We start from the raw sequence: 17,605 nt of genomic DNA, 5'->3' as shown, positions 1-17,605 counted from the left end.
GCAAAGAACCAATAATGGTAATAACAAAAAAAAAACTGTGTTTACATTGTTGTTAGGTTTCTGTGTTTGTATATTTTTTGTGGCTGATCAAAATTTGGTGAAAACAGAGTTATGATGGTGAGAAGAGAGGGAGGATTCAATACTCAGGACCATTGATTCCAGGAGAAGGGAACTTGGATGAGATGTTGAAAGAACATGAAAGGCAGATCTTGTTAGCTGTACGAAGGGCTCAAGCCGACAAGGCTAAGAGAGACGAGAACCGACAGGCTCAAGCCTCGTTTCCAGCTAATGGAAGGTGATATTTTGGTAGTTTCTAAGAGAAAGTAAAACCATAATAAACAAACTTTTTGGGAAAATCTCCACCATGCTTGCCCTTTCTTTATCTTTTTTTTTGGTTTGCTAGACTTGTTTGGTTTAGAAGAAAGGGCTTAGGACTTAGGATCTTGCGTTGTATAGCCAAATCGCTAACAGTTTACCTGACTTATATTATAATATTCTCCATTCTTTTTAGTAATCTAATAAANAAAGAACATGAAAGGCAGATCTTGTTAGCTGTACGAAGGGCTCAAGCCGACAAGGCTAAGAGAGACGAGAACCGACAGGCTCAAGCCTCGTTTCCAGCTAATGGAAGGTGATATTTTGGTAGTTTCTAAGAGAAAGTAAAACCATAATAAACAAACTTTTTGGGAAAATCTCCACCATGCTTGCCCTTTCTTTATCTTTTTTTTTGGTTTGCTAGACTTGTTTGGTTTAGAAGAAAGGGCTTAGGACTTAGGATCTTGCGTTGTATAGCCAAATCGCTAACAGTTTACCTGACTTATATTATAATATTCTCCATTCTTTTTAGTAATCTAATAAATCTCGATTTAGTAAATTGTTTACTGTTTCAGTTTTACATATTTACTAAACCTTTTTTCTTAGCTCTCTCATTGGAAGACAAGAGATCTTTATTCTCTACGAGTTTTACAAAAAAACAGAGAAACTGGTCTTATCTTGGTTGCTTCACTTGGCCCTTTTTCTTTAAGGTTCTCCTTTTATGTCCGCCCCTTGGAGTCTCGGGCTTTGTTTTTGGAAGGATATTGTACCTTGCCGTAATGTAACTCAACCGTATTGTTAAGATAATTGACTTAACCATTGTGCTACATCTTTTGTTAAACTGTAATGCGTCTGTTACAAGGTTAAGATCTACAGGTTTTTTACTATATTTTAATTACTCGATTTATTAGAGGTACTTACAAAAAACATCAAATAATGTGATACTATCGGGCTAAATAAGAAGGCTAGTAGGGGTAGGCAACGAATTGGTTAGGTTAGTTATGGTTTTTATCACGGACCAACCAAAATTGAAACGCTAACACGCCTAATAGCGTTTTCTAATGCGATTGTGCAAAAAGTTTACCAATCAATAAATTTTGCATAATCGTATTAGAAAACGCAGAAAAGCAAACGGCCTAATCTTGTCCGTTGTAATCTATATTATTTTTAGATATATGTCTAAAATACAGTGAACATAGCCGACTAGATCATGTGCCATACAATGATAAACTAAAATGAGTATGAGTTTGATACCTAATCCTGGATTCTCTAACATAACTCAAAACCTGTTTGGGCTCCTACCACAACGTTCATGCAGTCAATTGAATCAATAAACCACAACTACGGAAACCAGATCACCTACGGTTCAATGATTGCAAGGACTGAAATGATTTTAGATGCGTGTACTATTTAAAAAATCAAAGAACATTTGTTCGCCAACTAGATCACGTGGCATTTAGACTATCTCCAATGGTTTTTCTTATTTTTTCCTCTATAATAGAGGAACTCTATAATAGAGATGAGTTTTACTCCAATCTATCTCTATTCTCACCTCTAAAATAGAAATTGCTATTTTATCCTCTATTTATAGAGGAATCTTTGTAAAAAAAAAAAAAAAGAGTCCTCTATAAATAGAGGAAAAAATAGCAATCTTTATTTTAGAAGTGAGAATAGAGGTGGGTTGGAGTAAAATTCATCTCTATTATAGAGTTTCTCTATTATAGATTATCTCTATTATAGAAATAAAAATAAAGGACCATTGGAGATGCTCTTAGTGAACACACTAAAAGCGAGACAACAAATTACAAATTAAATGAAGAGTTTGGTGTTGCCCAAAAAAAAAATGAAGAGTTTGGTAAGTAGACCTTGAGTCTCTAAAAAGTCATCAAGATTTATTCAGGCTAGTACCACAACGTTCATGCTTTCAACTGAATCCATGGAATTTTCATATTTCAACTTGGATGGTAACACATAGCGTTGGTACTATAGCAAACAAATTTTATAATGACTCTTTATCTATATCCAAATATCCTTTTGTGAAAGAATGATGATGGTAAGCTTACTTGAAGTCTTCATAATCATAGCATTTCTTTTTTCCTTTGAATTCCAATATTTCTTCATCCACAAGAAATCTCTTCATAGATGAACTAGGTTCCCTTTAAAAAAGTTGTTGTAATCTTTAAAAGATCATATATGTGGCATTCAGCTAGCCGATAGATCATATATGTGGCATTCAGTTAACAAGGTTAATACAATCACAAAACAAGACTTAAGTTTGAGGAGTTTGTACCTAATCCTTGACTCTCTAACATAACTCCTACCACAACGTTCATGCAACCAATTGAATCCACTGAATTTTCCATATATAAACTTGAATGGTAACACATACCATTTGCACTGTAGCAAACAAATTTGATAAAGATACCTCTTTTTTCTATATCCAATATTATTTGAGTAAGAATGATGATGGTAAGCTTACTTGAAATCTTCATCATCATTGCATTCCTTTTTTTTCTTTGTTTCCAATGTTTCTTCCTCCACAAGAAATCTCACAGAAGCCCTTTGTTCAAGAACTGGCCTTTCCTCGGGATGGTTCCAGGTTTGGTCGTCGAAGTCCATCGGATATATGATTTGATGGTTGAGGATCTTGAGGCCAGCTATCTGAATTTTATTTTCAAAGGAGCCTGGTTTACTGGAACAGACTTGTTACTCACGGCTGATCCAAGGAACATCCATCACATACTAAGTTCAAACTTTCAGAATTACCCTCAAGGACCTGAATTCAAGAAGATCTTTGATGTTTTGGGAGATGGAACTGTAGCCGCTGATTCAGAGTTATGGGAGGATCTGAGGAAGTCAAATCACACCCTTTTTCACCATAAATATTTCTTTGAGGTCGCGGTGAGTAGTAATTTAAAGTAAGTTGAAGAAGGGTCTTTGTCCTTTGCTTGACGAAGCTGTTGAAAAAAACATAATCTTAGACTTACAAGATGTGTTTAAGAGATATATGTTTGATATTTTCTCGATTTTAATGACTGGTTATGATCCAATGTCTCTATCCATTGAAATGCCAAAATTTGAGTTTTCTGAAGCTGTAGATGTTGGTGTAGAAGCGATCTTCTATAGATATCTCAAACCGATGATTTTGTGGAAGCTTCAAAAATGGATTGGGATTGGTCTTGAGAGGAAGCTGAGAGTTTCGATGCTTACTGTCCATGAAATGCTTGCAAAGATCATATCTTCAGGAGGAGAGGAGATAAGACGTGGGGAAAGAGATCTTAGAATATCGAGAGGAAGAAGAAAAGAAACAGAGCAAGAGACTTTGTCTCTTCTCTTTGGAGAAGACATGAAAGAAAACTGAAATTTTTATTTGCATGAAACTTGTTACTATTTACAATACGATCACAACGTCTATTTATAGACTTGAAACAATATATATGATGAAACATGACGAAGGATTAGACTTGTGCCTTTTGACATAAGCGACATTTCAACACATCATGCCCCTTAATCACATTTTTCACTTATCATATATAATTCCATATTTCTATATGATGACGTAACTCAATTATCACTAACACTCCCCCTTAATTGAGTTACCCTCTGAACAAAGTTTGTTTCTTGTCATATCAAACTCCAACTCCTTGTTGACGTGTATTCCTTCTCTCTTCACAACTCCTTCTTTCTTGTTGCTTCTTCAGTTTGACATTGCACAATTTGACACCCTCTTGTCAATGGTTTTTTTTTATTTATTTATTTTCTTTCTTTTGACATAGGAACTCTTGAGTTACTCTTTCCCTCAACACTTCTCCTTTGTTACATTCAAATTTTCTCCACGTGGGCTTCTTCACATCGCCTTTGTGAACTTCTGTCACGTCTTCATCCGGTTGTTTTGTCAACCTTCTTCCACTCACTTTCTTCTAAGTGAACACTCTGATTTTACCTTTTGATGTCCTCTTGATCACCAAATCTGGGCGTGAACCCTTTCACCAAATCTGTGCGTGAACTCAGCTTCCTTTCTTGCTTGGCGTCTTCCTTTGATCATAATCACATTCACATCTCTGTGACGTCCCTTGCGTGAAGTGAAAAGTTTTCACCTCTTCTTTGGTTATATTTTCAACCGTCTAATGCTCCATTTTTCTCCGAGGTAAGCATCCTCTTTTGTGCTTGTGCTTGGTGTCTTCCATTGATCACCATAAAGTGCTCCATTTTTTCCGAGGTAAGCATCCTCCTTTGCTCCATTTTTTCTCTATTTTTCTACGAGGTAAGCATCCTCTTTTGTGCTTGTGCTTGGTGTTTTCCATTGATCACCATAAAGTGCTCCATTTTTTTTTCTGAGGTAAGCATCCTCCTTTGCTCCATTTTTTCTGAGTAAGCATCCTCCTTTATTGCTCCATTTTTCTTCGAGGTAAGCTTCCTCCTTTTGTGCTTGGTGTCTTTCATTGATCACCATAATGTCTCCATGATGTCTTACGCAATCTTTTCCACATTGTCTTCGTTTAACTCTTCAACCGGCTCCTGCTCAATTTTTTCTATGAGGTAAGCATCCTTCTTTATTGCTTGGTTCACTGTTTGATCATCATCACGTCTCTGTGACGTCTCTTCTTCGGTTATCTGTGTAACCTCACAATTTCTACAATGCGTGAATCTTCTCCACATCTTCTTCGAACAAGTTTCACAACTCCAACTCCACATCTGTTTACTCCATTTCCTTTTGAGAAGATTTTCTTTTTCTTCTTCCCTTTGGAGCCCTTCTTCTTGAAGGTTCTGTTTGTGAAGGTTGATGGTACTCTCTGATCTTGTCACCACCACCTTTTCCTATTTCGATTTTCTTCTTCTTCTTCTCACCCTTGATTTGTTGTCTCCATCTTTCTCTTCTTCTTGCAGCAGAATTTTTCTTATTTTTGTTCTGCTTGGACAGGCTCCAAGACCAACCTGGCTCTGATACCATGTTAGAATATTGAGAGGAAGAATAAAAGAAACAAAACAAGAGACTTTGTCTCTTCTCTTTGGAAAAGACAAGAACAAGAACTGAAATTTTTATCTACATGAAACTTGGTACTGTTTACAATACGATCACAACGTCTATTTATAGACTAACAATATGATGAAACATGACGAAGGATTAGACTCGTGACTATGCACTCGTGTTTTTGGACATAAGCGACCTTTCAACACTATCATGCCCCTTAATCACATTTTTCACTGATCATACATGATACATAATTACATATTTCTATACGATGACGTAACTCAATTATCACTAACAAGAGAGACATCAATGGACGTGTTAACGTATTATATGAATGTGGACACGACCAAATACAAGCTCTTGAAACCGAGAGATGTTGTTTTAAATCTGTTGATAGCAGGAAGAGACACCTCAAGCTCAGCTCTCACTCAGTTCTTCTGGCCTCTTTCTATGCATCCTCAAGTTATGGCCAAGATCGAACATGAGATCAACACAAAGTATGATCCAGCAGATCTAGAGAAGCTTAAGTATCTACATGCTGCCTTGTCCGAAACTTTAAGACTCTGGGCGGATCTAGAAACATAATTAACATGGGGCACAATATATAACATATAAATATATCAAAAGACATGTATGAAGCAAAATTATTTAATGTGTTAATCTACAATTGGCAGTACATAACTAATTAGATGTGCTATAAATGCTATGCGACAACAATTCTAGTGAATCAACACCATAAATCAATTTGAATATGTCCCGAGTGTCGAGTCACTTGACAAAAAGTAATGATGTTTTTGTATGTATAGTATTTCTTCTGTTTTACAAAAAATATTATTTTGATATATTACATACAAATTAAAAAAATAAAAAATTGTATGTATAGTATTTCTTCTGTTTTACAAAAAATATTATTTTGATATATTACATACAAATTAAAAAAATAAAAAACTATATGTATAGTATTTCTTCTGTTTTACAAAAAATATTATTTTGATATATTACATACAAATTAAAAAAATAAAAAACTATATGTATATATATATATATATATATTAGATATGTATGGACTCGTGTAATACACAGTTTTGGTTTTAGTTTCTCGTTAATATATTACATATAATTGTATACATTTTTGTTCGATAGCAGTATATACTTCAACTACATATTAATAAGAAAAGCGATCTGAACGTACTATTGATCTTGAAGATGTCGCTTAAGTATGTATTTGGTATGCAAAATGCTTTTGCGTACAATTTTTTAGTAATATCTTTTGAACTTTTATTTTTCTTGGAAAAAAACTTCTACTCGTGGACTATATATATGGTATAGTACTATAGTTTTCTCAAAACACTGAAACAACAAAGGATATATTTTAGTGACATACATACATGTACGATGGATGTAAAAACAATAAAAAAACATATTGAGGTTAAGCCTTTCTAGCTAGGATGTATTATTATATCTCAGTCACACTTAGAGATAGACATATCACCAACAACCAGTCTAACAATGTTGTCTTTTTGTGGAAGGTCAAATTCATCTCTTTGTGTAAGGTCAAATTGTCTATAACACTTTTTAGTTTAATTAAGTATTTTTCGCTTGTTGAGTCTTGTATCTATCTCTAGAGCAATTATAAAAACCTTAACTGACTCCTTGTATTTGTCAAACATTATTTACTTATAATATATATATATATTTTTTCCAAGATTATTTACATGGTCATGAAGTTCATGAGCGGTATCTCCTGCGACTGGAGTAGAGATCCAATTTTATGATAATTCTGACCATATATACGAAAAATGAAAAGTCATTTTCTAAATTGATATTGTAATCAAATTTTTCTTCAATTTATGTAAAAATAAGCATTAAATTATATAATTATAAGTTGTTGCGAAACGATGCCGACCATCGTAGCAAGTTATTTAAGAAAGATGGAGGTGTTTGACGTCGCAGTAAAACAACTCGTCCTCTTTTAATATTTTTGAAGAAGAGTTTTCTAACGCTAGAATTTATACCATGATTGTTTTGTGTATTTTTCTCTTAAAGATCTTCTTTTTTTAATTCTATAACCAGTTTAATCTTGATTCTTATCAACACTTAAATTTGAGGACTTGACTGGTTGCTAATTTGAGCTACCTTTGATCTTAATCTTATATGATAAATCTTGCAATATATATTTTTGGTTAGGTGAAAGTGTCTCAAATTTTGTAGTATGATAGAATAAAAGTTCTTTCCAATTTTTTGTTATAATTTGGGAACCCTATATTTGTTGGGTTTTCCTCCTAGTGGGGAAACCAATTGGGTTTGGTTAACCAAACCTGGACTTGGACCATTATATTAGTCCATGAGATTAATATTGGGCTTTGGGTTATGAAACACTATATAACCTAATTATTGGCATAAGAAAAAATAGAAAGAAAAGACGGATCTAGAGGAGAAGAGAAAAACAGAGCCTTTAGGGTTTGGTGTTTTGCACGTTTGGACATTCAAACGAGCTCCGATCTGGCTGATTTTTGGAGGGTGACTTCGTGACTCAGTGTTCTACATATTTAACGGTGGAGATCTTGTTTCAACGGTTGGTTTGTGAGACATCTGAGTTTTAGCGTGGCTGGTCGTATCTGGAATTTTCAGATTTTTCTGCAGCATCTGTCGTGAGTGTTTGTAAGATCCAACGGTGAGATCTTCTCGGTTTGAGCTGAAATTTTGCAGAGTTGTTCCTGATCTGTCTATCGAGGATTTGTACGGTGGAGATCTGAATAGGTTGCCAGAATCTTAGTAAATCTAGGATTGTTTGGAACTGCATATTTTTAGGCTTTTGTGTTCTCTCTTGTGTTGTTTTCTTATTGAGATTGCTACTTGTAGCCTTAGTCTCTGGAGAGGACGTGGTTGTACTCAAATATATTGGTGATAGTGGAATTTTGAGTCGACTACGGTCCCATGGTTTTTACTCCTCGCATTGGGGAGGTTTTCCACGTATAATTCTGTGTCTCATTTATTTTACGCTCTACCAAGTTTATTATATTTTCCTCACAAGTTCACATAATTTAGGGTGAAAATTTATTCCGCTGCACAACTGTGCGTTGTTTCCCCAACAAAGTGGTATCAGAGCACTGGTTTAATAACTTTGGTTATTGGTTGCTTTTGTGAACGATGGAAAATAAGGGTAGAATGATAAGCTTGAATGGTTCTAATTATCATCTATGGAAAGGCAAGATGGAAGATTTGCTTTTCGTGAAGGAATTTTATGTTCCTGTCTTTGAGGAGAAGAAACCTGAAGATAAGACTGATGATCAGTGGAAATTGCAGCATGGCCAAGTGTGTGGTTTGATAAGGCAATGGGTAGATGATAATGTGTTGAATCATATTGAAAAGAGACTAATGTTCGTTCTTTGTGGTTGAAGCTGGAGCAACTGTCTGCTCGAAAGACCGGGAATAATAAGATGTACATGATCAAGAAGTTGATTGAGTTGAGGTATCAGGAGGGAACTCCGATGACTGATCACTTAAATGTGTTTCAGGGGCTGCTTAATAAACTTTCTGATATGGGAGTCAAGTTTGAGGATGAGATTCACGGTTTGTGGCTTCTTGGTACATTACTAGATTCTTGGGAGGTGTTTAGGATGTCTCTTTGTAACTCCGCGTCGAATGGTGCTATTTCGATGGATGTAGTGAAGAACAGTATCTTGAATGAGGAAACTAGAAGACAGTCTAATGCTAGTTCCTCGCGTTCAGATGTGTTGGTTACTGAATCAAGGGGGAGGAGTACATTTAGAGAGCCCAAGAATGATAAGAACATGAGCAAGAGCAAATCTAATAAATTTGCGAATATGGAGTGTCACTACTGTCACAAGAAAGAGCACTTGAAGAAAGATTGCTGGAAGTCGAAAAGAGATAACAAGCAGGAAGGGAAGCAATAAGAAGTAGATCGAGTGACAATCACTGACGATCAGTTTCTCATTCTTCTTGAGAATGATGCCATTAATGTATGCCATGACACCAACTGGGTGGTTGATAGTGGAGCTACTACTCATGCTACATCCCAACGGGATTTGTATTCTACCTATACTTCGGGTAGTTATAGTTTTGTGAAGATGGGGAATGATGGTTTGGCTCAGGTTGTTGGCATTGGTGATATTTGCTTGGAGACTAGTCTTGGGACTAGACTTGTGCTTAAGGATGTTAAGCATATCCCAGATCTTCGGATGAATTTGATATCTACGGGAAAACTTGATGATGAAGGTTTCTATAGTTTACACGGTGGTGGTAAATGGAAGCTGTCACGTGGTTCTATGGTTGTGGCTCGAGGTGAGAAGCTTTCATCTTTCTATTGGATGCAGGCTAAGGTTTCCAAAGACAGTGTTAATGCTTTGGAGGATGATGCCATGGAGTTGTGGCACAAGAGACTCGGTCACATAAGTGAGAAAGGATTATCTGTGTTGTCTAAGAAAGAGGTTATTCCAACTATCTCTGATTTGCACTTGAAGAAGTGTGTGCATTGTTTGCGGGGTAAACAACACAGAGTCTCTTTTAAGTCTTCTGCGACTTCTAGAAAACCTCAGGTACTTGATTTGGTGCATTCAGATGTATGTGGTCCAATGAAAACAAAATCTCTTGGTGGTGCATCATATTTTGTCACATTCATTGATGATCATTCAAGAAAGTTGTGGGTTTTTACTATGAAGACGAAAGATCAGGTTCTGGGATATTTTAAGCATTTTGTGGCATTGGTTGAGAGACGGACGGGAAAGAAGTTGAAGTGTATCCGAAGTGATAATGGTGGAGAATATTCTGGACCATTTGATGCTTATTGCAAAGAACATGGTATTAGGCATCAGTTCACGCCACCTAAGACTCCACAGTTGAATGGGTTGGCTGAAAGAATGAACATGACAATTGTCGAAAGGGTTAGATGTTTGATTTCACAATCAGGTTTGGCACAGACTTTCTGGGGTGAGGCTTTGAGCTCAGTTGTTCACGTGTTGAATTTATCACCGAGTGCTCCATTGGAGGGTGATATTCCAGAAAGGGTTTGGACTGGTAAGGATGTTTCTTATGGTCATTTGAGGGTCTTTGGGTGTAAGGCATTTGTTCATATTCCCAAAGATGAGAGGTCAAAGCTTGAGATGAAGTCGCGACAATGTGTGTTCATTGGTTATGGTCAGGATGAGTTTGGGTACAGATTTTATGATCCCGTTGAGAAGAAGCTCATTAGGAGCAGAGATGTTGTGTTCATGGAAGATCAAACGATAAAGGACATTAACAAGTCCGGAAAACCAGCTCAGAATAATGAGAGTTTGATTGATTTAGAGGTTATTCCTTCTACATTGGTCCACAGTCAGGTTGAGGGTGAGGTTCATGTTGATACACCTGGTGCAGATGCTCCCGCACATGATGATGGTACTGGTGATCATGGTGACGATCATGGTGAGACACCAACTACCAAGAATCCAACTATTGTTAGAAGATCTGAGATAGGTCTTATACCGTCGACTAGGTATAATCTTGGTGAGTATGTGTTACTTACTGATGGGGGAGAACCTGAAAGCTATAGTGAAGCTTTGGAGGATGAACACAAGGATAAATGGCATGATGCCATGGGTGATGAGATGGATTCTTTTGAAGAGAACCATACTCTTGAGTTGGTGAAGTTACCTAAGGGTAAAAAGGCTTTGCTTAATAAGTGGGTGTATAAGATTAAGCATGATGAGACCAGTTTGTCACCTCGATACAAGGCTAGGTTGGTTGTGAAAGGATATGACTAAAAGAAAGGAGTTGATTTTGATGAAATATTTTCTCCTGTTGTGAGATGTCATCCATTCGGGTTGTACTTGGATTGGCAGCAAGTCTTGATCTAGAGGTTGAGCAAATGGATGTAAAAACTGCTTTTCTTCATGGTGATTTGGAGGAAGAGATTTACATGGTACAAACAAAAGGCTTTGTGAAAAAAGGTGAAGAGGATTTAGTTTGCCGCTTGAAGAAAAGCCTTTATGGATTGAAGCAGGCACCGAGAAATTGGTACATGAAGTTTAAGTTTGTTATGGGGGAGCATGGTTATAAAGAGACTACTTCTGATCAGTGTGTGTTTGTGCAGAGGATTGGTGATGATGATTTTATCATCTTGCTGTTGTATGTTGATGACATGTTGATTGTGGGCAAGAACTTGAGCAGAATTGAGGAGCTGAAGAAGCAACTTAGCAAGTCCTTTACCATGAAAGATTTGGGTCTAGCGAAACAGATTCTTGGTATGAGAATTGTTAGAGACAGAGGTGAAAAGCTGATTCACTTGTCTCAAGAGAAGTACATTGAGAAAATACTTAAAAGGTTTCACATGGATAAGTCTAAAGCTGTTGTTACTCCTCTTCCTACAGACTTTAGATTGAGCAAACAACAGAGTCCAAAAACAAAGTTGGAAAAGGAAGATATGGCAAGGGTTCCATATGCTTCTGCAGTTGGTAGTTTGATGTATGCCATGGTCTGTACAAGACCAGATATAGATCACGCTGTTGGTGTTGTTAGTCGTTTTGTCTCCAATCCTGGAAGAAAACACTGGAATACTGTGAAGTGGATTTTGAAATATCTTCGAGGGACTTCTGATTTGAAGCTTACCTTTGGAGGTGATAATGCATTACTTGTGAGTTATACTGATTCAGATTTGTCAGGAGATGTTGATTCTAGTAAGTCTACTTCGGGTTACTTGGTAACATTTGCGGGTGGAGCTGTTGCATGGCAGTCAAGATTGCAAAAGTGTGTTGCACTTTCTACCACTGAAGCTGAGTTCATAGTTGCATCTGAAGCTTGTAAGGAGTTGTTGTGGATGAAGGGTTTTTGTGAAGATATCGGTTTCAAGCAGAATAAGTATGTGCTGTTTTGTGATAGTCAAAGCGCAATTTGTCTCGGAAAGAACTCTACATTTCATTCGCGTTCAAAGCACATTAATAGGAGGTATCATTGGATACATGATGTGGTTGCTTTTAAAGAAGTAGAACTTGAAAAGATTGATACGGATGATAATGGAGCTGATATGATGACAAAGTCATTGCCGAGGGGGAAGCTTGAAGTTTGCCGAGGGATAGCCGGGATGGCTGTTTCCTCTACCTAGTCGGAGGGGGAGTTTGTTGGGTTTTCCTCCTAGTGGGGAAACCAATTGGGTTTGGTTAACCAAACCTGGACTTGGACCATTATATTAGTCCATGAGATTAATATTGGACTTTGGGTTATGAGACACTATATAATCTAATTATTGGCATAAGAAAAAATAGAGAGGAGAGAGTTGATTTTCGGATCTAGAGGAGAAGAGAAAAACATAACCTTTAGGGTTTGGTATTTTGCACGTTTGGACATTCAAACAAGCTCCGATCTGGCTGATTTTTGGAGGGTGGCTTCGTGACTCAGTGTTCTACATATTTGACTGTGGAGATCTTGTTTCAATGGTTGGTTTGTGAGAAATCTGAGTTTTAGCGTGGTTGGTCGTGTCTGGAATTTCCAGATTTTTGTGCAGCATCTATCGTAATTGTTTGTAAGATCCAACAGTAAGATCTTCTCGGTTTGAGCTGAAATTTTGCAGAGTTGTTCCTGATCTGTTTATGTAGGATTTTTACGGTGGAGATCTGAATAGGTTGCCGGAATCTTAGTAAATCTAAGATTGTTTGGAACTGCATATTTTTAGACTTTTGTGTTCTCTCTTTTGTGTTGTTTTCTTATTGAGATTGCTACTTGTAGCCTTAATCTCTGGAGAGGACGTGGTTGTACTCAAATATATTGGTGATAGTGGAATTTTGAGTGGACTACGGTCCCGTAGTTTTTACTCTTCGCATTAGTGAGGTTTTCCATATATAATTCTGTGTCTCATTTATTTTATGCTCTACCAAGTTTATTATATTTTCCTCACGAGTTTACATAAGTTAAGGTGAAACTTTATTCCGCTACACAACTGTGCGTTGTTTCCCCAACAATATTTTGTAAAACTATATTATTATTATTTTTTATATCATAACATATATAAAATTATTGTGTATTTTTAAGATATATAACAATAAAAATAGATTTATTTTGTTTTTTATACGTGTCGTAATATGACGTGATCATGTTATCAATTTGTCTCGATCATGTTAGATTTTTTGCTTTTTTGTTTTCTTACACATGCTATAAATCTCATATCTTGTTAATGACTAACCTTGAAAATTAAAGTTTATATTAATAAATTATTCTTATTTTATAAGTGTTTAATAAATAGTAACTTTACATTAAATGTAATATATTAATTGTAAATAACATTTTTATTTCAAATAAATATATAAAATAACATTTTTTTTTTATGAAACAGAAGAAATATTACATTCTCATTTGTGTGTAATATTGTAAGAGCATGTATCACATACGACAAATTTGATGGATCTGGAGTCCATAGCGGTTGCCTGGAGGCTTGAATCAAAATATTATTATCTGAAAGATATATACCAACTCTTACTATTTTATTATTTTCATTTCTAAATGCTGAGAAACTCGTTAGAAGTTTCCCAATTTAAATGCTCTAAAGTACTAATGGTGCTTGGCAAATACTTACCGGCCAATCAAGATCATACTTGTAAGCGCCAGCAAGTGTTTGACGTCGGTCCAACGCTAAATAAAAAAGATTTATATACAATGACAGTATGAGGGCATTAATAGTACCTATACTTTTTGTTTTTAGTAATCCCTCTCACCGGCACAGATTATATTCTCGGTAGTTGGTGGTACCGGTACGTACACGGTTACCAGCCGCTCCTTAAGTAGGTAACGAGTGGACGCTGCATTTGTAAAAGAGTCTAAGGACCATTTTAAGTAAAACGTAATTCGCGAAGTTTCTGTAGCTGTCTTGATATGATGATGCACCCAAATATTATTTAGGTAAGACGTAATATATCAAATCAATGTTGTATAATAATCGACGTAACTGTTTGTCATATATGAAGCAATATAAAGCAAGCGTAACAAAGAAAATATTTTTTGTTTTGTCGTTGTTAATTAATTTAGATTATCACGTTACACATCTTAACTCATGTCATTTTATATTGATTAACAATTTTATAAAAGAGATAATTCAAATTTGTTAATATGAAAATATCAGAGATTGTAAATAGAGGGGAGACAAGTATATGATAAACAGAGGGGAGATATATAAATATGAAAAGATCAGAGATGCGATGGTGGGAGCTGGAGAGGCTGAAAATCATGGCGGAGAGCAGCTTCCCAGATGGCATGGAGACGGAGAAATTTGCAAGTGTTGCCGCAGTCATGCTCCTCCCAACCCTCCAGGGCATGCACTATGCCTCCTATTCTCCATGCACTCATCACCCTCCTTCCCAGCCAATTCTGGAATAAACCATTCATTCGCTAGATTATGCACACATCTTTCAATGTAATCTAAACCGACTTAAATTTCTTTGAAAACAAGGGATATGTTGTCGGTTTGTAAACCAACTATTATTTCATTAGACTTATTTCACTTGTTATGCTTCTCCGTTGATGTTTTTTTTTTTGTTTTGTGTTTTTTTAAACGTATAAGTAAATGTCGTTTGTTAAAATGATGTCAAAATAGTTCATGTCACACCTTATTACTACATTTTTCAAACTAATGCTATTTGGATTAAAAATGGGTTTAGTGTCGACGTCAAGGTCAATAACAACTGACGTCAAGCACGGTGTTTTTTGTAGTGTTCTAAGCTATATACCTCACACGAGTCGATGTTTTGGGCAGACTTGGGAACAAGCATAGCTGGAGTGGGGTGGTAGAAACAGTCCTTGCGGAGTTTATCAGGTGGGAACTGAGAAAAGGGAATGAAAAGGGTTCCTTCTTTTGCCTTCATCTGTTCTTCTTTCCCTAGCCCATCCCCCACCAACCATACCGTTGAGGAGTAACAGTTATTGCTTGAGAACAATACAAGATTCTCGTCGGCCCCAGATTTGATGAGTTTGGTGTATTCCTCCTCTCGTAACACAACCACCTATACATACACACACATTAATTGTTGTTTGATTTGAGAAGCCGAACAGTGGATTCTATTTTCACAAATATTCAAAGTATACCTTAATGCCTTTTTGAGATAGAGAAAAGACAATGGCTGAAGCAATCTTGGTGAGATTGCCTCTAAAGACAACTTCCGTGGTCCCCGTTGGAATGCTGTTAACCACCACCGCAGCTGCCATGCTGCTTCCATCTACTAGCCTTATTTTCAAATTTGGATGCTTTTGCACGTACAATTCTCCATACCCGTTTAGCTCCTCCGACTCATTAATCATGAGTTAATTAGTTACTTATCCGAGATAGTAATATATATATATATAAGATGACTCTGAAGTAATTAATGAACTTACTGTGTTCATCAGGCCAAGACTCATTACTTTCACACCCTTTTCATCTGCTTCTATGATAGCTGCTTCAATGATATTGTTTATGGACCTATGATGGCGCTGTGATTTATACTGGCCACGTGTTTATGTGGAAAAATTAGTATTAAATTTTAATAAAGGTTATTTTGTGTAAATAAAAGTGTTATTTTCTTGCTACGTATTCTTTAAAAGGTTATTAAAAATGCTTACGTGAAATCCAAACTTGGGAAGGAGGTGAGAGTGATGGATGAGGTTGCGGAGACGGTTTCGCTCAAAGACAAAGGTGCATGAGGAGACAGCGGAGGTGAGGACGAAAGAGAAGAGAAGGGTGAAGGGCCACATGGAGTAGGTGAGGTACCATGGGGATCGAGACCACAAGGGGCGAGAGGAGAAGGATGGGAAGCCAAGGCGCATTTGGTAGATGGAGTCGAGTGTAGTGAGGTGAGTGAGGTGGATGACGTCGGGTGATTCCTCCTCTCTCTCCAACGAATTTTCGTATAAGGATTCGGTGCACTTGTCGGTCGTCCCGTAGATGTAGTCGTAGATGGGCATGAACAGAGAGTAGTTGGTTCTGAACTGAGTATGGTGGAGCGAGTGGAACCTTCAACATATTTGATGTCCATGTTATGTACTTATATATATGAACTGAAATCTTAATAGTGTAAGTATATATAGTGTTAACGTACGAGGGGGTGTAGCAGAGGAACTTGAGGGGAGGGAAGAGGTGGAAGAGACGTTTAGGGAAACACTCAAAGTTGCAATGTCCCAAGTTGTTCATGAAGTCAATATATGTCATGTATGCAATGACGGAAAAAATGGAGAGGATCCCACAAAGGGACGCCGCTACTATGGGTATGGCGAAGAGTATTGTGTAGGCGATGTGCTCCGCGAAGGGGTGCACCACAGCTGACACGTTTGAGAATGGATTGATGTGTAAATATATATACACATTATATAAAAATAGAAGAAAATGTTGGATGAAGGTACTTACACGTGATGGGCTTGGTGACGATGGAGGAGTGGTGGTGAGAATGGTAGCGGGAGTAGAGGAAGTGGTGGTGGAGAGCTCTGTGAAACCAATAGTATAAGAACTCGACGGGACCAGCGTGAATTAGAGCAATAAGGATGGCTCCGTCTAGTCTCCAGATGGGGATGCGGGAGCTGCCTGGGAGTTTGCTGTTTAGGAGATACATAAAGAGAGTGTTGAAGATGATTTGGTCGTCCCAAGAGCGTTCTCGGTCCACTTGCTCGAACTCAATGGGCTTGTACACGATCTTCTTCGTCCCCTTGGCCGTCTTCTGACGTGACACGCTGATCCATATCTGACTGTGAACTATTCTCCATAGCATTAGTGCCACTATCAGCATACGCCCTAGATCCTTCTCCTCCTCCTCCGCTGTCATGTACGAAATTATGCTCGCTATTGCTAACGGAACCACCAAGAGGTACTTAAAGTCACCAAGGGGACTCCATGGCCATTCCGTCAGAACTCCCGGCCTCGACGCCATCGAAAGGTACTTGAGCTAATACTGGAAGAAGTTTGAAGGAAGTGCGTTTGAAGTTAGAATGTAACGCGCATATATATATATATATATATATATGAGAGATGAGAGAGTTTGCTATCTAACTTTACCAAAATATATTATCAATGTTTTTAATCATTCACATCAATTTACCAAAACTAATTAATATCTCCACATCCTAACCCAAATATAAATAAATTAATTAACAATTTTCCTATATTATTTAAGTTTTCAATATATATTTTTTCTTTTTGTATATTTTGCATACTTATTCAAATCAATATAATGTGGAGAATACAACTCATGTATGACACCGATAATTTGATTTTATATACGTCAAAAATATGGAGAACAAAATTATAAGATGTTTCAAACTGATAAATTTATTTCCAAAAGATTAAACTGTTATAAATAAATTTTAATGGCA

At 36.8% G+C, this 17,605-nt stretch overlaps 2 protein-coding genes across 4 annotated transcripts in view; one reads left to right on the top strand and one right to left on the bottom strand.

The window, feature by feature from the left end:
* The window catches only part of LOC104700907 (probable serine/threonine-protein kinase At1g09600), a gene marked incomplete in the record, with an annotated part of 3,572 nt that extends 3,062 nt beyond the window's left edge, over positions 1-510 (top strand). The window contains 1 exon segment of the mRNA XM_010416510.2: positions 108-510. Coding sequence (XP_010414812.1) covers positions 108-299 — 192 coding nt within the window.
* LOC104700905 (protein CER1-like 1) lies at positions 14,405-17,163 on the bottom strand. 3 transcript variants are annotated; one of them, XM_019227332.1, is made up of 8 exons: positions 16,647-17,163; positions 16,464-16,561; positions 16,342-16,361; positions 15,866-16,256; positions 15,641-15,748; positions 15,353-15,553; positions 14,998-15,270; positions 14,405-14,638 (listed from the first exon to the last, which is right to left on the bottom strand). In XM_019227332.1, exons 1-8 carry the CDS (start codon positions 17,161-17,163, stop codon positions 14,459-14,461), a joined length of 1,788 nt encoding a protein of 595 aa, XP_019082877.1. In that variant the 3' UTR covers positions 14,405-14,458. The 3 variants fall into 3 exon arrangements, with proteins under 3 accessions (XP_019082877.1, XP_010414810.1, XP_010414811.1); XM_010416508.1 differs by having other exon boundaries at positions 16,342-16,561; XM_010416509.1 differs by having other exon boundaries at positions 15,641-15,736; positions 16,342-16,561.

The sequence above is a fragment of the Camelina sativa genome, chromosome 7, assembly GCF_000633955.1.
Source record: "Camelina sativa cultivar DH55 chromosome 7, Cs, whole genome shotgun sequence".
Lineage (NCBI taxonomy): Eukaryota > Viridiplantae > Streptophyta > Magnoliopsida > Brassicales > Brassicaceae > Camelina > Camelina sativa.
Note: the sequence above shows the minus strand (reverse complement) of the source record. Positions and strands in the feature narration are given on the sequence as shown.

Bases quoted from the DNA above. Each gene is read 5' to 3' on its own strand.
- LOC104700905 (XM_010416508.1), bottom strand. From the start codon at position 17,163: ATGGCGTCGAGGCCGGGAGTTCTGACGGAATGGCCATGGAGTCCCCTT. The intron at 16,257-16,341 runs GTACGTTAACAC...AATATGTTGAAG, and splicing joins TTCCTCTGCTACACCCCCTC to GTTCCACTCGCTCCACCATA. The intron at 15,554-15,640 runs GTAAGTTCATTA...ATGATTAATGAG, and splicing joins GTCTTGGCCTGATGAACACA to TCGGAGGAGCTAAACGGGTA.